At 53.7% G+C, this 20,464-nt stretch overlaps 7 protein-coding genes across 7 annotated transcripts; 4 read left to right on the forward strand and 3 right to left on the reverse strand.

Moving 5' to 3' along the window:
* Window positions 1-76: 76 nt before the first annotated feature.
* J4E88_007602 (uncharacterized protein) lies at window positions 77-1,160 on the reverse strand (the record flags this gene model as incomplete). Its single annotated transcript, XM_049401219.1, has 2 exons — window positions 77-916; window positions 966-1,160. 2 exons carry the CDS (start codon window positions 1,158-1,160, stop codon window positions 77-79), a joined length of 1,035 nt encoding a protein of 344 aa, XP_049252903.1.
* A 484-nt stretch (window positions 1,161-1,644) lies between these two features.
* J4E88_007603 (uncharacterized protein) lies at window positions 1,645-4,326 on the forward strand (the record flags this gene model as incomplete). Its single annotated transcript, XM_049401220.1, has 3 exons — window positions 1,645-2,341; window positions 2,394-3,322; window positions 3,376-4,326. 3 exons carry the CDS (start codon window positions 1,645-1,647, stop codon window positions 4,324-4,326), a joined length of 2,577 nt encoding a protein of 858 aa, XP_049252904.1.
* Window positions 4,327-4,720: 394 nt separating this feature from the next.
* Window positions 4,721-8,686, forward strand: J4E88_007604 (uncharacterized protein; the record flags this gene model as incomplete). The annotated part of the gene is made up of 1 exon (XM_049401221.1): window positions 4,721-8,686. One exon carries the CDS (start codon window positions 4,721-4,723, stop codon window positions 8,684-8,686), a length of 3,966 nt encoding a protein of 1,321 aa, XP_049252905.1.
* Window positions 8,687-8,766: 80 nt separating this feature from the next.
* On the reverse strand, window positions 8,767-10,850 carry J4E88_007605 (uncharacterized protein; the record flags this gene model as incomplete). The annotated part of the gene is made up of 2 exons (XM_049401222.1): window positions 8,767-10,784; window positions 10,844-10,850. The coding sequence occupies 2 exons, from the start codon at window positions 10,848-10,850 to the stop codon at window positions 8,767-8,769; spliced, it is 2,025 nt and encodes a 674-aa protein (XP_049252906.1).
* A 794-nt stretch (window positions 10,851-11,644) lies between these two features.
* Window positions 11,645-13,514, forward strand: J4E88_007606 (uncharacterized protein; the record flags this gene model as incomplete). The annotated part of the gene is made up of 2 exons (XM_049401223.1): window positions 11,645-12,524; window positions 12,574-13,514. 2 exons carry the CDS (start codon window positions 11,645-11,647, stop codon window positions 13,512-13,514), a joined length of 1,821 nt encoding a protein of 606 aa, XP_049252907.1.
* Window positions 13,515-17,306: 3,792 nt separating this feature from the next.
* On the reverse strand, window positions 17,307-18,278 carry J4E88_007607 (uncharacterized protein; the record flags this gene model as incomplete). Its single annotated transcript, XM_049401224.1, has 1 exon — window positions 17,307-18,278. One exon carries the CDS (start codon window positions 18,276-18,278, stop codon window positions 17,307-17,309), a length of 972 nt encoding a protein of 323 aa, XP_049252908.1.
* Window positions 18,279-19,002: 724 nt separating this feature from the next.
* Window positions 19,003-20,318, forward strand: J4E88_007608 (uncharacterized protein; the record flags this gene model as incomplete). The annotated part of the gene is made up of 3 exons (XM_049401225.1): window positions 19,003-19,220; window positions 19,273-19,993; window positions 20,058-20,318. The coding sequence occupies 3 exons, from the start codon at window positions 19,003-19,005 to the stop codon at window positions 20,316-20,318; spliced, it is 1,200 nt and encodes a 399-aa protein (XP_049252909.1).
* Window positions 20,319-20,464: the final 146 nt, after the last annotated feature.

Consider the following 20,464-nt stretch of genomic DNA (forward strand, 5'->3'; position numbering starts at 1 on the left):
AAAGTGTCTTCGCAAGTCTTACAGCCGTTAGCATCCCAGCCGAAGAAACTATGTGTTCTCGCTACTGCAGGCAGACTTACATGTGCCGGAGAAACGAGTTGGCAGCCACGCCACCAGCCATGACAACCGCAGGCACGGCTAGAGTGTCTCCTTGAGTCTGCAAGCCTAGCACTACTCGGGAAGCGACATGCTCAAAAGCTGCGCGCATGGTCTCGCGTGCAAGATCCATGCGCTCTTCAAGGCTAACGTCTGCCGCCGTTCGCTCGACTTTGTTGAATTTTCTAGTAACTGGATCCATACCAAACCGAACAATGCGCTCGCCCATTGTCGTGATACCTGAAAAGCTCAGCTCAAGACTGTTGATCTTGACACCTCCACCTGATTTAGTCAAGGGCCGATTGAGTGCCCAGCCCCACTTTGTCGCGCTCTTCTGCATGGCGTCTTCATGGTTCAAAGGAACTTCGTACCAATCGTACAGGTGTCCATGAGCATCCAAGTATGTCTTGGCTGAATAAGTTGGTGGCTTCGTTACATGGGTTGATGCGTCGTCAGATATTGACTTGCGGGAGCGATCGGGCAACGAGAATGCCTCGAGGAGCGCTCCATACATGGTGCTCTTTGAGGTTTCTAGTAACTCTGTAGGCAGCACTACACGAGCGATCTTGTCCAAACACTCTCCCACAGCAATGTCTTTTGTAGAACCCAGCACGCGGTGGTCCGTCAAAGACGCCGAGTGTATGAGCAGCGTATGACCACCTGAGGCGAGGATGGATAGGAACGGGAACTTTGGCGTGGTTTGTATCGACGTCGAATCGTAGATGCCGCTGTGTTCAGGCTCGGTGTGGGCTTCGAGGGCGCTGACCATGCGTGGCGTAAGCGCATGAGCCTGCATGTGGTGGACTCCGACGAGAGGTTTCTAGTATCGCTATCAGCAGCAAGTCCGTAGAGAGAAGCTCGCGCAGTACCTGCCATGCTACAGCGAGTCCCTTGGCGGTATCAAGACCCGTGAAGAGATTACTGCGCATGCCCGGCCCACGAGTGACAGACACAAAATCAGGAAGCCTTCGTGTCGCGAGATCGACCGTGCTTGCTTGCGCATCTTCTGGAGGAATCTCTCCATCTCGCATCGGCAGAGAGCGCATAGCTTCATGGAGAAGCATGGCCAGGTTCTCTTGGTGCGACAGAAGGGACACCAGCGGATGAACGCCCTGATAGACGGCATTGTCCGATGTCACTTTCTTGTGGAAGTGCAACTGCGCTGTCGTCCGGCCGTGCCGAGTCTCTTTTTCCACTATGGCGACCGAGGTATCATCGCAAGACGTCTCGATGGCCAGCGTCATCAGACAGCGGCGAGGCCTCCATTGCGGGGGCGCGAGGATTCGCGATCGGACGGCGGCTTGGAGTGTTCTGCATCGAGGTCGCATGCCTCGCAGGTCGGCAAGGGCTTGGTGTCGGCGAGACGTGGTGTTGATGCACAATTCTGCATTACCGGCGGAAGGGTTCCGAGCGGCCTGGGCCCTGTGACGTACTGGCTAGCACGCGAAGCTTCGAGCCTCACATGCCAACTCGCCCATTTGACATCACCTGAGTCGTCTCCCCTAACCAACTCGACGATGCGACTTACACCCAACGCCCCTCCCCCTCATGGCTGACGTAGACAAGAAGACGGATGGCCCCGAGCCATATTCCTCGACGGGCTTCGACTTCACCCTATTGCCCGACTACGCGAACGACTTCGTCGAAGAAGACCATTTTATCGAATTCGAGAAAGCCCTCGCTGCGCCGGAGAATTCACCATCGACCGAAGACCTCACGGCTCTGCCGCCCGATCGAACCTTCATCTCCGCCCAGAACGACTGGCGGCCGGTCCACCAGCGCGTCAAGCGGCGCAAGAAGAGCAAGGCGCCCCCGCGACGCGGCAAGGACGAGACGCGCGAAGGCTTCGTCTATGTGCTGCTCAAGTGGCCGCTGCTCCTGGTCGTGTTGGGGTGGCTGCTCTTCCTCAGCATAGCCTACGTCTTTACTCGCCTGTACATATACCTATACGAGCACTGGATCACATGGCGAGGCACACGCCAGAGACTCAGGCAGCGGCTGCAGGATGCCCGATCCTACGAGGAATGGATTGAAGGCGCGAAGGAGCTCGACGCATATCTGGGCAACGAGGCGTGGAAGGAGAAGGCCGACTATGCCTATTACGACAGCAAGACGATTGCAAGAGTACACCAGCAGATGGTCAAACTGCGGGAAAAGGCCGAAGCAGAAGAGAAGAGCGGGCCAGGATCAAAAGCCTCACAAGGCCAACACACGGCTGTCGAGGACCTTCGTGCGCTCCTAGAAGGTAAGCGCCCCGTCTTTCCCACGTCGCAAAACACATCTAACGTCGCATTTAGCCTCCATGAAGAACAACTTCGTCGGCTTCGAGAACCCCCGACTGTACAGCGAGACATACTACGGAACCAAAGACCTCGTCCAGAAATTCGTCGACGAAGCCGAGACGTCGCTCACTTTCCTCCTACAAACTACGCAGCTCGATGCAGAGAATAAGCGCGCCCTGTTCAAACACCTCGGCAGCAACTTTGGTCGCACTGCGCTATGTCTGTCTGGAGGAGCGACCTTTGCATACTACCACTTCGGTGTGGCCAAGGCTCTGATGGACGCCGAATTGCTGCCCGAAGTCATCACTGGTACATCTGGTGGAGCTCTCGTGGCTGCACTGCTATGCACGAGGACCGACGACGAACTCAAGAAACTGCTCGTACCCGCTCTGGCTCATCGCATCACGGCTTGCCACGAAGGCATTCTTACGTGGTCAAAGAGATGGTACAAGACTGGGGCGAGATTCGACAGCGTCGATTGGGCAAAGAAGTGCGCCTGGATGACTCGTGGCAGTCTGACGTTCAAGGAAGCATATCAAAGGACTGGACGTATACTGAACGTCTCTTGTGTGCCCTCCGACCCCCACTCTCCGACCATCTTAGCCAACTACATCACGGCTCCGGACTGTGTTGTCTGGTCAGCAGTTTTGGCATCTGCTGCTGTCCCTGGAATTCTCAACCCAGTGGTCCTCATGAAAAAGAACAAGGACGGCACTCTTTCACCCTACTCTTTTGGACACAAGTGGAAGGATGGAAGTCTTCGGACAGACATTCCACTGAAAGCGCTGAACCTCCACTTCAACGTCCGATTTTCAATCGTTAGCCAGGTCAACCCTCATATCAATATCTTCTTCTTCTCATCTCGTGGCTCGGTTGGTCGGCCTGTCACCCATCGCCGTGGACGCGGATGGAGAGGTGGTTTCCTTGGTTCCGCCACAGAGCAGGTACGTCAACCACACAACGGACTTACAATACGCATGCTAATCAATTGATTCAGTATCTCAAGCTCGATCTTAACAAATGGCTAAAGGTGCTTCGCCATCTCGAGCTTCTACCGCGACCACTAGGCCAGGACTGGAGTGAACTCTGGCTGCAACGCTTCAGTGGGACCATTACCATCTGGCCAAAGTCCATACCTTCAGACTTTTTGTATATCCTCACGGACCCAACCCCAGAGCGACTAGCACGCATGATACATGTTGGCCAACAGTCGGCTTTCCCCAAGCTGAAGTTCATCGCGAATCGTGCCAAGTTGGAATATGCCATTCAGGAAGGAAGACGGAGATTCAGACCTCGTGGGGCACGCGATGACGACATTGTCAACACTCTCAGCGAAGAAGACCTTCGTAGCTTGCTCAAGCGCACAGGGAGCGATGGCCCTGACGGTGAGGCTCTATACCCAGCTTCAGAATCAGAGTCCTCCTCCACTGCAGGACCATCGCGGCCTAGCTCGCCCGTGAATCTCCCTCTTGGTCTTACATTCGCGCGTAAGAAGAAGAACGCGCCAGCTGATCTAGCAAACACTGCTGAGAAGCCAGACGCCCCCGACAGTCCATCGCTGGGAAAACGATTGAGTGGATGGTGGTCCGCTATGTCGCCTCAAGCCACAACACACTCTACAGCCCTCAGAGCTCGTCCCCGTGATTCGCCATTCAGTCACGATCGTCCTAATTCGATGTTCGAGTTCCGACCAAGCGGCGACATTATAGACGTCCCTACGGAAAGAAAGCAGAGTAGGGTTTTCGACGACTCGGATGATGCCGAGGGGAGTCAAGATGTATCAAGGCGCAGACAGCAGCACAACGGAGGCATGTTTGGCGACACCGATGCTGGTATGAAAGACGCTGAGGATCATGGCGAGGCAGCAGATTTTGGGGACGACGAGGAAGATCGAGACGAAGTGCAAAACGTTGGAGTGGGTCTTGGTCTCGAGGGTCAGGGTTTATAGATTGCCTTCCTTCACCTTATACCTAGATTAGAATGTAACAATATTAATGGCAAAGTTATTCATCTTCAGCTTATGACACGCTTCTTTCAAAGCCGCGAAAGCCGTATAGAACGTAGACAGTGTTTATAAAGGCATGATCTAGCATCATCAATCATCTTGTCTCATAATGATTTTTCTATCTTTTCTTAAGACTTACATCTCGCACATGTCCGGATGCTCTCGCGACGACGCTAGCGCTTACGCACGTGATAGTCGCGTTCGGCAGGCTTGGCATGTCGTCATCAAGAACACGCTCTGAACGCGCGATCACACGGCAGCCTGCGCCCTTCAGAAATAAACTCGACAACCAGTTCCACCCCTCCAAACAGATGGACAACGCCCCCAGAAGAGCGCCATGGGTGTCACTGGCCTCTGGACCGTTCTGCAGCCCTGCGCGCGGCCGATCAAGATCGAAACGCTGAACAAGAAGCGCCTCGCCGTCGATGCCTCCATCTGGATATACCAGTTCCTCAAGGCCGTGCGCGACAAGGAAGGAAACGCTTTACGGAACAGCCATATTGTCGGTTTCTTTCGCCGAGTATGCAAGCTTCTCTTTATCGGCATCAAGCCCGTCTTCGTCTTCGATGGCGGCGCACCGGCATTAAAACGACAAACCATCAACAACCGCAAGTCGCGACGTGAAGGTAGACGAGAAGATGCGGTCCGGACAGCTGGAAAGTTGCTGGCTATACAAATGCAGAGGGCTGCTGAGGAAGAAGAGAAGAGGCGGAAGGAAGCTGCAAAGCACCCAAGGGAGGAGCCACCGCAACAGGAGGAAGAGATACCCGATAATCTGGTCTATGCGGAGGAACTTCTGCAGACGCCCCAAGAGCGAACAGAGAATCGCACCTTCAAGAAGAAGGATCAGTATCACCTTCCAGATCTCGGCAAGTCCATGTCGGAAATGGGGGCTGCGAATGATCCCAGAGTCATGTCGCTCGAAGAGCTGGAGGAGTACGCACGTCAATTTGACAGAGGCGAAGATATCAATGTCTATGACTTCTCCAAGATTGACTTCGATGGTCATTTCTTCCAGAGCCTGCCTCCGGCTGATAGGTACAATATCTTGAATGCTGCCAGGCTACGAAGTCGACTCAGGATGGGACACTCAAAAGAACAGCTTGATGCAATGTTTCCAGACAGGATGGCTTTCTCCAAGTTCCAAATCGAGCGTGTGCGCGAACGTAATGAACTTACGCAGCGATTGATGAACCTCAACGGGATGAACGACGATGCATTTGGCGCAGGCGGATTCAATCGCGTTGCGGGCGAGAGAGATAGGGAGTATGTTCTCGTCAAGAACGACGGAGTAGAAGGCGGTTGGGCCCTCGGAGTTGTGCTGAACAAGGAAGAGGGCAAAGCTCACAAGCCGATCAACGTGGACCTACCAGAGCGCCCTGCTGAAGAAGAACAAGAATGGGAGGACGATGAAGACTTCGAGGACGTTCCCATCGAGGGCCTGAACAGGCTGCCAAAGCCCCAGGGGGGCTTGAGCGCCCAAGAGAAGGAGGGCCGTGAGTTCATCGCGAACGAGCTTGCGACACGACGCAGAAGGCTTTACAAGTCGAGGAGAGAGAAGCCAGTACAGTCTAAACCACAAAGGGCTACCCCGGTCAACCAGGATCCAGACTCGTTGTTCCTTGCGGATGACAATGAAGAAGAGGAAGACTGGGAGAACGTTCCGATGAACGGTGCGATCGATGTGGATGATGCAGGGGATGATGTTGAGAACGAGCAGTTACAGCAAGCCATTGCCTTGTCAATGCAGCCTGAGAAAGAAGCTGTCGCTGAGGAATCTGACGACGATCCAGTGCGTGAAGTTTTCGAACAGAAGCGTGCCGCTGAAGCCAATCCTTTCGCTGGGACGAAGGGTTCTGGAATGGCTATCGCAAGGCTTGCCAATCAACGCAGTAACAAGCTTGCTCCAAAAGGTCCTTTTGAAGGAAGCGACAGTGAAGAGGATATGGACTTGCAGGCTGCACTAGCGGAGTCTCGCAAGTCGAAACGTCCAGTTAAGCCAAGGAAATCGTCATTTACACAACAGGACCCAACACCAGCACCCGCTATCAAGTCTGCGCCAAAGCCGAAGAACGCTGCCGGTTTTGACGGGCCGCTACCCTTCGAAAGACTCAACCTAGGCAACTCTCTTTTAGGCAAGAAGAAAATGGACAAGCTCGAAGAAGACAACGCAGGCGGTTTCGAAAAGGACTATGGGCAAGATAAGAAGGATGCTGCGCCACTTCCACCGTGGTTCAGCGGCCAAAGAGATATTGCCAAAGAAGTGAATGCTCAACGGCAAGAAGAGAAGGAACAGTGGGAAGAAGCACGTCAGGAGGAGAAGTCCAGATTCCAGTTCCAGCAACTCCCAAGCCTTCGAAAGCCAGAGACCAAAGAGGTTATCGATTTAGATGCGCCCGCTAGCCAGAATCAGGAGCAAGTGATTGCAATCGACTCAGACGACGAGGCTGATGCACAGATGGAAGACGTTCCAATTGAGGATACCAAATTGAGGATGGGCGATCTCGCTGACAAAGTCAAGGCGGAGCCCCCTAAACCGCTTTCTCCGCAGCAGAAGTCGCCTCCCCGCCAAGATCCTAGTCTGGTGAAGAAGACCCCATTTGCGGATGATTCTGATGATGAGCCAGTGGATTGGTCTGAGAGCGAGCCTGAAGATGAAAGACATGTACAGCATAAGTCGACCACTGACGGGAAGTCAGAGCCAACCGTTGTGCAGCCTCCAAATTCTCCATCCGAAGAATCTGAGGAGTTCGAGGATGTACCCATGCAAACGGAGACAGCCGCTTTGACTGAACCTGCCAAGTCGGCGTCGCCAGAGTTTGAGGACGTGCCTATACAGGGCGAACCTGTTTCAGCAGCTGCACCCCCAAAATCACCATCGCCAGTGTTTGAAAATGTTCCCATTCGCCAGGAACGACCACGTCGACCACCAAGGGAGCTATCGCCTTTGCAAGGTCCAGACGATCTGACAAAGCCTATCGTCCCTCACAGTGGCGTAGCAGATGACAGCGCACCTCTAGACATGCCTGAAGGTAACGACTCGGATCAGTACTCTGATCCCGAGGACGAAGAACTCTTCGCATCTCTAGCGAAAGAAGCAGAAGAGCATGCGCGATTCGCTCAAGAACTGTCCAACAACACTGCAGCCAGGGTAAATTTCGATGACGAGCTCAAACAGCTCCGCGCACAGCAAAAGAAAGACCGTAGAGATGCGGATGAAGTCACCCAGACCATGATATCCGAGTGCCAGCACTTGTTAACTTTGTTCGGATTGCCGTACATTACAGCGCCTATGGAAGCCGAAGCTCAATGCGCTGAACTGGTCACACTTGGCCTTGTGGACGGCATCGTGACCGACGACTCCGATACCTTCCTCTTCGGCGGTACGCGTGTCTACAAGAACATGTTCAACGCAGCCAAATTTGTCGAATGCTACCTCGCCCAAGACCTCACCAATGAATTCAGCCTCACACGCGATAAGATGATTGCAATTGCCCAATTGCTTGGCAGCGACTACACAACAGGCATTCCAGGCATCGGGCCCGTAACCGCGCTTGAAATCCTCTCCGAGTTCCAAGACCTAGAGTCTTTCCGAACCTGGTGGGACGGCGTCCAAAGTGGAACTATCAAGAAAGAAGAAGACGCAAACAAACCGTTCCGAAAACGATTCCGCAAGAATCAGGCTACCAAACTCTTCCTACCGCCAGGGTTCCCAGATCCTCGTGTAGCCGAAGCTTACCTTCATCCCGAGGTCGACAGTGACCCTGAGCCGTTCCAATGGGGCGTCCCCGATCTGGCTGCTTTGCGTTCTTTCTTGAGTTCCCAGATTGGATGGAGTCCTGAGAGGACGGATGAGGTGCTTGTTCCTGTCATCAAGGACATGAATCGAAGGGAGAAGGAGGGTACGCAGGCGAATATTACTCGGTTCTTTGAGGGGGGTGTCGGGGCTGGCGCTTTTGCGCCCAGAGTGAGGAATGCAGAGAGCGGGCCGAGTGGGAAGAAGAAGGGTACAGGGGCAGCTGGAAAGAGGTTGGGTGCTGCGTTGAATCGATTGGCGGGGAAGGATGGAGTGGCAGGAGATGGAGTGGCGACTGCAGGTGGAGAGGCAGAAGCTGTGCATGAGACGACTACTGGTGGAACAGGCAGGAAGAAGAGGAAGGCTGCAAGTAAGCCTATGTCGTTGGCTGAAAAGGAGGATGGAGATGCGACTGCCAGTGTTGAGGAAGAGGAAGAAGATGAGCTTTACAAGGAGCCCACAGCGAAGAAACCACGGAAGACGCGGAAGGGGAAAGCAGCCAAGTAACTTTGAACAATCTCGATATCATCTATCATTACATCTACCCAACCCTTATCTTACACAATACAACATCCATTCTAATGTCCTCATAACTTCACACTCCCGCCCTCGATCTTCTTCAAGTCCTCCACCGTAAACCTCTTATAAGTCCCATCCCTTAACCAATACAACGTATCCCCCTTCTCCTCGACAACCCTCGGATCAATCCCCTCCTTCTGCAACTCAACCTTCTGTTGCTTATTAGTACCCGTCAACTGCATCTCCCTGGTAACCCGAATCCAAACGGGCACCGCAAACGCCGGCAACTCCCTCTTAACATGCTGCGCCAGCTCCGCAAGCAACCTCTCCCCCACCTCACCAACCCCCTGCTCAAACACAACCGCCGCACACCCCGCGCGCCCATCATGTCCCGGAACACTAACGCCGTATACATTCGCCTCGGCAACACTGTCGTGTTTGCCCACAGCCTCCGATACCTCAGCCGTAGACACATTCTCCGCTTTCCAACGAAACGTATCGCCAATGCGATCGACGAACCAGAACCTGCCTTCCGCGTCCCAGCGCATGAGATCGCCAGACCGGAAGTACGCATCCCCTTTCGTCTTGACATCGCGAATAATCTTCGAGTTGGTCGCCTTCTCATTGCCGTAGTAGCCTTGGAACCCGTCTTTTATATTGTCTGCATCCAGTTTACCAAGTAGCTCGCCGGGCTCGTTGTAATCGCTGATGTGACACAGACCGGTTTTGGGGTCGCGGAGAGGCTCCGGGGGATCAGCGTTGGGATCCATACGCACGAGCGTGAGTTTGCGCGTCATGAGGAAGTTGGCGAGGAGGCCGTTGCGGGCGATTGCGCCGCTGGAAAAGGAGTTTGAAGAGCAGTTGAAGAGGCCGCCGGGGGCTTCGGTTGCGGCGTAGAACTCGTAGATTGTGGTGATGCCGAAGCGGTGTTTGAAGGGTTCCCAGACGTCCGGGCGCAGGCCGTTGCCAAAGGCGGCGCGGAGGTGGTGCTGTTTGTCGAGGGGGGACGGCGGCGCGGAGAGCAGGTAGCGACAGGTTTCGCCGACGTAGTGCAGGATTGTGGCGTGTGAGGAGCGGATTTCGGGCCAGAAGGTTTTGTGGGAGAATTTCTTGGATAGGTGGATTGTGCTGCCGGCGCGGAGGACGGCGCAGGCGCCCAGGACGGAGGCGGAGCTGTGGTAGAGGGGCATGGAGGTGTAGACGATGTCGTTCTTTAGTGACATCCAGCTTGCGGCGAACTTTGCGCCGCCGCCGCATTTGCCCCAGGACATTACGGCGGGTTTGGGCAGGCCCGTCGTGCCGGATGTGTAGATGAGCATGGCCATGCTGCTGCGCTTCTGGTCGGAGCGAGCCGAGTCGGGGAGGCGCGTCGGCGGGTGCGTGAGGATGGTCGAGGTCAGGGCGTCGTCGAAGAAGATGATTTCGAGGTTTCGCTGCGCAGTCAGAGGCTCAGAGACGGCGCCTGCTTCGACGGCGGCTTGGGGAGTCTGTGTCTGGTTCTTGACTGACTGTGGGACGTCGGACGGTTCCTGCTCAAACGTGTATTTGACCTTGTCTGCGTGGTGGACGCGAGTGAGGCCATGCTCCTTCAGCGCGTCTTCGCTGAACTTGTCCCTGCTCTCCTGGTCCACCAGCACCAAGCGCGCGGTACTCGTCTTGACGGTGTGTACCAGCGGCTTGCCAGAGAGGTTGTAGTTGATAAAGGCGGGCTTCGCGCCAATGCTCCAGAGGCCAAACCAGACCCAGATGAAGACGTCCGAGTTGACAAAGTCCATTGCGACAATCTCATCCTTGTCCACGCCCTTGCTCTTCAGCCAGTTCCCGTACCGCAGCACAACGTCGTAGGCCTGCGCATACGTCCATGTCTTGCCCTGGAAGATGATCCACGCATGGTCTGCGCGCGCAGAGGAGTGGGCATGCGCCTCGAGTTCGTAGAAGAGGTTCAGCGTGTCGCGTCGTTCCTGCTGCGCGCCGACGATGCTGCTGCCGATAAAGGAGGACAAGAGCGGCCAGTCGTAGGTGAAGCCATGGCGGCCATTAAGATACGCGAGACCAGCTGCGGCGGCGGGCAGCGCAAAGGGAAGAACTGGCAGTGCAATGTGTCAGCGAGCTGCGCCGTGTGGTTACAGGCTGACGCGAGATTACCTGACATAACCGGTAGCCAATGGATCTGGAGCAACAACGAAACGTATAAAAAAAATGCTACAACCGCGCAATGTCCAGTATTCGCATAGACAAAAGGAGAGACTTGATCAGATACAATCTACTCATCAACTTTCCGCGACACCCCGTTGTCGCCAGCTAGTGACGTTTGACCACACAGCTAGCGGCAGTGGGCACCATGGGAGCTGTGGAGCCGAGGCATTTAGGGGCACCCCAGTCGTCTCTCGAGTAAGCCCTCCCACCTTGCCTCCTCTATCCTGAAGTGGCTGCATTCCCCTCATCGCCCAGACATGACCAACCTCTTGCGTTGCCCATAGAAAGCCACATGCTGCTCCGCGTCGGTGGCATGTGAAGTATAGTAAACTATCGGCAAGACGATGGCTGCACATCACGTCTGGAAGCTGTGACACGCACAAAGAAGCCATGTCAGTATGATAGTCAAACAATGTCATGTAGAATAGCCGCTTGCGGCAGGCACCGCAGCTGTTTGCTTCAGATGGCCTTTGTCCAGTACTCAGCCATCATGACAAAGACGCCTACAGACTACTGCACACCCAAACGCCGTCCGGCATCATGGCAAGAGACGTATCGATTTTTCGCTTGGTCAGGTTCAAGAGTCGTTTGAAGCATAGACGTCTTGGTATGTTTGCTACGTGCATGAATGAAATGTCATCTGCTAATGCGCTCAAGTGAACAAACATTGTCCCAGATCAAGACAGGCGCTTCCAGTAGTATTTGGCGTCTGCAAATCGCAACCTTGAGATAGCCCTATCCCCAGATCACATGGATATCTCAGCTTTCGAAAACGTCCCTCCAGTTAGCGAGGAGGAGCCGACACAGCGAGAGATCAACGACAGACGATTAGCTCAAGCGATCCGCTACCTGGATAACGAAGGAGGCGATGACACTGATAGCACTTACATGAATCACGTTGAAAGGATCGACGAGGATCTCCTCCAGCGACTTCCTCCGCAAGAGCGCAACTTCGACGACCAGCTGTATCAGCGCGTGCAAGCTCTGATTCGTCAAGCGCGGCTCGAATATGAGGAAGAGGTTGCGCGAGAAGATTCATCGTCTTCGTTAGGCGGGGATTCCCCTAAGCCGATGATGATAGAAGACGTACCAGACTCCTACACGCCTTCTGCAGCGCAAGCTCTTTATCGAAGAGGCGATACACCGGACGAACCTCAGGCGATGCCCCCCAAACAAGTGCCTGCAGCAGAAACAAAGGCACGGCGCGAGGAACGGTTCAAGTACGGTGGCCCGAACAACGAACCGGAAAGGTGGCACAAGAACTATCCAGCCTCGCTGCCGTTTCCAGAGACCTTCCAGATGGCGCATTGGGAGAGTCTCAAGATTGACTTTGATCTTTCCGAGTCTGGCAAGAAAATGAAGGCAGAGGGCAAGATTGTTGAGACCAACATACCTTTTGATCGCCCTGAATTAGAGCAATATAAGAATCTCCCGGTATACGAGTCTGGATCACGCTTCAAGCTTCCGATACCCAGTGCCGAAGTTCAAGAGGAGATCAGCAAGTTGGGAACTCCTGGAAGCCTGGAAGAGGTTGTGGAAGAATTGAACCAAAATGATGACAAAGTGCGCGCCGGCAACTACAAATATACGCCACGAGTCTTCCTGGACAAATTCTCCGCAGGAACTCAAGGTGAGCAATGTAGTTTTCTTTTGGATGTGTCTCGCTAACATTAACCTAGTAGATCCTACAACGATCCGCAATGCTGTCAACACGACACCTGTCAAGTCTCGTACCGGTGCTATGGGCCGCAGTATTGATCAGCCACGCCTAGAAGACGAGGATGCGCATGCTATAGGGGACAAAGCTCGTGCGGCACTGTCGGCAGCTCGCATGGCTCGTGAAAAGGTCCGTAAAGCAGAAGAAGCTCTCAACGCAGCAAACCAGGCGAACCTGGAAATACCTACACGAACCCCACAAACCACTTCACCTGTCGCTAGGAAGCTCAACCGAGAGCGGGCGACATCCCTCGAGCGTAGCCCGAGACGCCAAAGCGGTGTCAGTACTGCAGCTCCCAGTCCTGCATCGCCGGATAAGACTAGTATGCATCCACAGGTAGTCATCCCGAACAAGCCAAATAATCGTCAGACAAAGCCTACCCAGGCTTCACCTCCCAAGCCGCAGCCTACCCCAGGCCAGACCAACGTCGCTACCCCCAAGACTGCCACCAAGAAACAACCCAAGCGTAAACGCAGTCTCAGCGAACAAAACTACACCCCTGAGACCAAGCGGTCAAAGTCTGTCGTGTCTTCCTCACGGAAAAGCAGCAGAACCAAGACGCAAAAGTCTCCAGGTAAAGCCGTTCACTTCCAACCCAATGAATCTGACGTCTCCGACGAGCTTTCTGACGACGACCTCGCAAAAGATGTCCAGGAACTCACCACCGTTGTCACGTCCACCAAGGCCAAGCCTACCAAAAAGACCACCAAAACCACAGTGGTTACAAAGAAGGTGAGCAAAGCGGCTGCAGCAGGTAGAGCGGCGCGCAAAGCGAAGGCGGGGAAAGAGGTTGTTCTTGATGACGAGCATGTGATTCAGATGGCGAAGGAGCGGAGATCGAAGTCGCCAGGAAGGGTTGTGAAGGGGGGTACTAGGAGTGGGGCGAAGTATTTGAAGGGGTGAGGTGGTAATACCTTTGGGGTAGTTACGTTGGTGGTTTGGGGCTGGGATGATGAGTTTCATAGAGTTTGATGTGTAATGATTCGATACAAAAATGTCTTTCCCTGCTCTCGAGATAACTCTTTGGAAACTTTGCATTGTTGCGAGGTAGCTTCGTCTGGGTTGTCATCCCCGCAAATGCAGCTCCGAACAACAAGCGGGGCATCACGCTAGGACAAAGACAAGTCCGGCAGCGCACGAAGAAAGAACCGCCTTCCGCCAGCGGTGCCCATGCAGCGCCGATGCAATGGTGAGTAGTCCCAAGTACCCCAGATCTTCAAGCTTGGCAGCCTTCTCATACGATCTAGAACGAATCTGGTGCCTTCCATCCGATTGCATGTGAGTCCTGTCGCAACAAGAAGTCAAAGGTCTTCGCCATCAACCAGCATCGCAACGCATGAACTAACGGTCTACAGTGCGATCGCGAATTACCGATTTGCTCGCAATGTGTATCGGCAGGGACTTCGTGTCGGTATCCGCCGCTGAATAAAAGGTATGAAGAGAGTGGTTTCTTGGAAGCGAAGCTAAGGTTGTGATAGAGGCATCCCATCGGGTTATATATCCTTCGTCGAACAGCGATTGCTCGAGACCGAAATTGTCGTGTTGGAGCTCCTTTCCACGATCTACAATTCTCAAGTACCGATTGAGATGCAACGTCTCTCTGACACAGATCGCCGTGTACTAGCCGAGAATGTGCAAAAGCAAGCCAAGTCGAGCAGGATAGAGGAATGGAAGAGTCTTCCCCTCAACACGGACGAGGAGCGTCTGTCTTGGTGGTCAAGAAGACAAGATCTTATAAGGAAAGGCATTGAAGCAGGCAGTAGTCACGCATCTCGGGAAAGCCCTGCGCAGACGGAACCATGGGTCGTCGATTCGAGTCCTGTGGTGGCACACTATGAGGATGTGCGGTCATCAGTTGTAGACGGATCAAACCTCCCATTTGCGCAGCAGCCTCGGTTGGCGCAAGCTACGTGGCAGTTAGCACCAGATGTACTCGGTGTTCCAGAACCCGCGCCAGGTCCTCTTCATCAAGGCCAAGATATGCTAGCTATGTCGCCGCGAGGAGACTTAGGAAACGAAGCGTATTCGACAGGCGATGGCAGATCAGAGCCTGTTGCACCTTCGGTGGGCACTTCGCTTGACTCGCGTCCTTCGACTACAGAACAATGGCGTAAATATTTTTGAGATTGTACGAATCTTTGGGATCCTACGTGTATTTTTCCCATGTTGAAACGTGTTATGAAAACAGCATGTAGCAAGTAAAGCACACATTGACAGTGAATTTGCAACGCGAATTGCAGGCCGAGAAACTGACTCGCGTGGCACTAACGCCATGAGGCTGCCAGGGTTCATAGCTTGCCAAGCGTCATCTTCGTTGCGTCTGTCAGCTCAACCACCAGCCTCTTCTATTTCCATCAGCCACCCACAACTGCAGTGTATGACCGTCGCCGCGGCGATATCGATCCCAGTACAACTAAAGCTTGATATCCAAGCTTCATGTGTAGTGCATCCTCGGATAGATGATGGCCGAAGCCAATGCGAGGTCCAACAAGCGACAGGCTCTTCATGATGAGTCGGAATCTAACACAGCGGTGCCCGATGTCGGGGCGGTAAGGAAACGTAGAGCATTTCTTCAGACAATGGGCCAGCAGCTTCGGGAATTCGGAAACGAAGGAACAAGCCCTCAGGATCACAGTCGCAGTACATTCGGCACCAGCCCCGGCAGCAACCTCAGGCCTCCGTCCAGCGCAGGAAACATTGCCGCGAACCAGGCGTCCGTGCGTCATGTCGATACCCCAGAGAGTGATGCTGCACCCGGAGAAGATGATCAGCTACCCGCAGGTGCTGCAAAGAGTGCTTCAAGATGGCTTTGGAAAACAGACGAAGTACGCCCGCTTGCACCAGAGAGCGTCACATCAGCTATCGCATTTGATGACCTTCTCGAATGGAGTCAGTCTTACTTCGACCATTGGCACCCTGCCTTTCCGTTTCTTCATGCGCCCTCTTTACTGGATTACTTTCGTCAAATCGTGTCGAGGGGCGTTCGCATCGCGTCTCAATCTACAGCAAACGAACTCCAACACATCATACTTCGCTCCATCATGTCAATCTCCATCCATGACCGGCGACAGATGAATCTCACACACAAGCTAGTGCCTACAACACTCGTATTCCATTCCGTCAACGACGCCATCAGGAGCGTTCAGTTGGTGCTGACTGAAGAGAGCTCGATCCTCTCTTTGCAGGCTCTCGTTAGCGTCCAATTGTTCTTAATCACGATGCACAGGTACAACGCGGCGTCGCGTTTGGAAGGTTTGGCCGTTCGAATGGCCTTCCAGTTGAGTCTGCATCGCTGTCCGTTACAGTTATCAGTTCCAAGCAAAGAAGCAGAACTAAGGAAGCGGCTTTTCTGGTCTGTAATATGCATCGATAGATATATATGCATCCGGCTTGGTACGCCGCTCGGCATAAGGTCAGACGAGGCAAATGTCTGCTACCCACACACAGAGCGACACCTACGGGAGCCTGAGGAAGCTGGTATGTTTGTATCAGATTGGTTCCAAGGTTCTCGGCTAACTCACCTCAAGATCGCACCCGTGATGACCGATTAGATTTATTGGACTTTCTAGCTCGCCACGCCGACATCCGTGGATCCATCATGCAAACGCGACACCAATCTATGCTACATGGTAGCACCGATGATGTCGATCAAGCCCTGGAAGTGGAGGCAGAGCATACTAAGTGGTGGAATATGGTCGATGAACACTTGTCTAATGACGAGCAGACGCAAACCATAACCAAAGCACATCAAGTCACACTCATCGTCCTTCGCTTCGAGTCAGTGCTTGCTCTCCATCGTTCTGTGTTAGCAACGTCTAAGAAGAACGCTGCGTACAACGCGGCGCTTCAACGCTGCATATCGGCCTCGCGCTCCATAATAAACACACTACACAAAGCCCTCCGGGGTTTCGGGGCGTTCGATGGCTCACCCGGTCAACATGGATACGAAAGAACTCCTCTACTTTGGCCATCATTTACCTGGGCAGTATGGATGAGTACGTTTATTATCCTGTCTGCTGCTGCGGACGGACAGGTTACGCGCGACATCGCATTCAGGCTCTCAGACCGAAGCATTCAAATTCTCAAGCACCTGGCGTTGAGGGGTACGAGTTGGCCAGACGCATGCATAGTCGCTGTTCAAAACCTTGTCACACGGCTCGATAAGCCATGTAGCCGCGACCTTACGAACACGTCTAGGGACAGCTCGCGGCCGGCAACTCATGCTGCTCGCGATCCTTCCATTGGCATGGATAGCTGGCAAGCTCAGAGACAAGTAGCAGCAAATCGTTCGGGAAATTACGTGGCCTCAAGACACAATCCAGCGACAGGCACAGTGACGCCAACAGGACAGCTCCAGAGACTTACGGATCAGCCCCATGCAGTACCATATTCCGCAAGCTTCACAACCCAAGCGACAGAGTCAACCCTATCTAACGCCAACGCACAACCTGCCGATATGCAAAATGCCAACAGCCTAACATTCGACTATCTTGCTGGTGCAGGGAACTTTCTTGGTATTGCACAGCAATATTCAGACAATCCCTTACCCAACGAGGAAATCATGCATCTCTTCAACGGCGAAGACATCAATTACTGGTTCGGGAACGACCCTGCGATGACAGAAAATCCACTTTATCATGAACAAAGCTTTCATTGAGCGTCAAGAGGAATACTAATAATACCAATTACATACAATCAACCCGATTTTGGCGGTGTGACCTTGCCTAGCGAGGCTGACTTGAATGCAGCATGAATCTCCTGCTCTGCGCCGTCTTGTAATGGCAAAAGTCCACTTCGCACTGTCGCGTGCTCCAAGATACCCCTCGCCACCAAACCATGTTTGAGTGCAACAGTTCCCTCCATGTGCGAGCCACGATGGTAAACGTTCCTGGTGACTGGGAGCAGTCTGTCATGAACAGCTCTCGCACGAGGGTAGTCTCTCGCCTTGCCGGCTTCAATCATCTCAAGCAGCGGTTCGGGCGCGATGTTGCCGTACCCAACAAGCATGCCGTCGACGTCGAAGCATGTGTGTAGCAAGTACTCATCATGACATGTGAGGATAGTAAGGTCGGGGTTTTGCTTCTTGATAATGGGAATCTCGACGTCCCAACGGCGCATGTTGCGGACGCCGTTCTTCATAGCGATGACACCGGGCTGTGCGGCAATCTCGAGTAGCGTGTCCAGGTTGTAGGTAGCCTTGGTGTTGTCGGGATATTGGAACAGGATGAGAGGAAGTCCGGACTTCTCGTACACAGTCTTGTATCTGTCCTGTGGCGCTCCCGGCTGATATCCGAAGCGTAGCCAGCCATGGCTGGGGTACAGGAGACCCGCCTGCGCACCAGCAGCCTTGGCGCGTTGAGCTTCGAGCGCAGCCACCTCAGTGCCCTCTGTGGTGATACCAGCAATGATGGGGATCTTGTTGTCCACAGATTTGACAAAGGCCTTGATGACTTCTACCTGCTCTTCCTGGGTGAGGAAAGTGCCCTCGCCAGCGTGTCCCAGCACGACCAGACCCTTCACGCCTGGGATACTGCCGAGCCAGGAGCCAAGGCGCTGGATGGCTGCGTAGTCGACCGAGCCATCCTTGTTGAATGGAGTAACCGGCGCAGGGACGAGACCCGCGAGGTCGATCTGGGGAGCTTGCTTGACCTCAGGCATGGAACCCATTGTGGTGAGAGAAGTAGTGGGGTTTGGATAGGGAGTAAGAATTGATTGTAGGAGAGTGGACGAGTTTGGTTTGCGTTGGATGATGCTGAATCTTGGATCGAAAGCTTGCGTTATATGTACTTCGCCCATCCATTACATGGAAATGCCGAGCGGCAAACGTTGGACGATCTCACTGCAGCATACGACTTCGTGCCAGGTCTCGAGCGCATGTTTGGCAGGCGGACTTGAGAGAGTCCGCCAAAACGCCATGATGAATCGCTCCGGTTTGCTCTTTGGAGCCTCGATGGAGTCATGCGAATAACGGGGACTTGCAATATTCCGACGTAGTGCCACTGGCATGAGCCGATGTGCCGCTCAGGCGGACCGGACATGTCTTTGTCCGCGCTAGCGTCTTCCAGCCGCAAGCCGCTCTCCACCCTGGACAAGCCGACGACTCTCATGGCCAATTACCTAGTCCTTAACTTGACTCGTAGCGGACGCCGCGGGATGCTCTGGACATTGTCATGTTCCCCATGTTTTCTCCGCGCCGCAACGAAGAAGTTGGGGTCTGGGGAAAGTCCGGGGTCAAGCTTGCTCATGGACTTTCTGGGGAACGTTCGTCCAGCTGGGGTATATAGAAGGCGCTTCTCTTGGGAGGATTGACCTTTTGTGCTGTTCTCCAGGATACTTTAGAATCCTGCACATGACTGAGTCATCAATCCTGCGCTTCTGAAGATTGCCAAACATGGCCAACGCAAACACCGACCGTTACGAAGACACCGAGAAGAATGTACCCCTGCAAATCGACGATGTCGCGACATCCGAAAAAGACCTCAAGGCGCAAGCTGCGCTCGATGGCGCCGACTATACTGGTGCGATTGCCAAGACAGATCCAGCAGAGATCGCGCTGGTACGCAAGCTCGACATGCGAGTGATGCCAGCGCTCTTCTGCATGTACTTTCTGTACGTCACAAGAACCCTTCAAGCTTCACGTTGCTAACACTTGTGTTACCAGCAACAAGCTCGACCAGAATGCGATAGCAAACGCGCGCCTCAACGATCTCGAAGACGACCTTGGTCTAGTCGGAAACCAATACAACACCTGCATATCCATTCTTTACGTTGGCTATCTCTTTGCGCAGATACCCAGTAACATGCTCATGTCGTCCAAGAAAGTGCGGCCTTCGCTCTATATGGCTCTGTGTTGCTCCGTCTGGGGCTGTGTAGCAGCTCTCACAGCTCTGGTCAAAAACTACACTGGACTGGTACTCGTACGTTTCTTCCTCGGGTTCGTCGAAGCCCCGTTCTACCCAGGCGCTCTATACATCCTGAGCATGTTCTACACGCGCAAGGAAATCGCTACAAGAGTATCTATCCTGTATGCCGGAAACATCTTCGCCGTCTCTTTCGCTGGACTCATTGCCGCGGCTACTTTCGCGACGCTGGACGACAAGCATGGAATGCATGGATGGCAGTGGCTTTTCATCATCGAAGGCATCGTCACAGTCGGCGTGTCGATCGTCTGTGTATTCCTACTACCGGATGAGCCGCTCACAACGAAGTGGCTCACACCGGAACAACGTCAACTGGCGCACGATCGTATCCAGCGGGACACTGTTGGACTGGAGCCAAGCAAAGGGGTCAAAGCGGGTTTCATGCAAGCTCTGCGCGACCCAAGACTTTATCTTCTGGTCTTTATGCAGAATATGCATTTGAGCGCTACGTCTTTCAATCAGGTATGTCGCATGAAGCCATGCTTCCTGCAACAACTCTCATGCTACAGCTACTAACTAAACACAGTTCTTCCCTACTGTAGTCAGGTCTCTGGGCTTCAGTACAACCATCACCTTGGTCTTGACTGCTCCGCCGTCGCTCGTCGCTGGCGCGATCGGCATATGCATCGGCATCTCGTCTGGCAAGTTCAACGATAGAACATGGCACATCACTGTCATGATGGGAATCGCAGTCGTTGGGTTTGCTATCAGTGCTATCACGCTCAACACCGCTGCGCGCTACATCTCTTGCTTTCTCTTCGCTTCCGGTTCGTCGTCCCCTCCATAAGCCCCGTCCTTCTTGACACTCCTATCGTGAGACCTATTACTAACATTGCATGTCTCAGGCGTCTATTCGGTCAACTCAGTGATTTTGGGCTGGGTGTCAGGAACGCTTGGCCAGACCACGGAGAAAAAGGCTGTGTCGCTGTCCAT

Source organism: Alternaria novae-zelandiae, assembly GCF_023758075.1.
Source record: "Alternaria novae-zelandiae strain BMP 2774 chromosome Unknown scaffold_16, whole genome shotgun sequence".
Classification (NCBI taxonomy): Eukaryota; Fungi; Ascomycota; class Dothideomycetes; order Pleosporales; family Pleosporaceae; genus Alternaria; species Alternaria novae-zelandiae.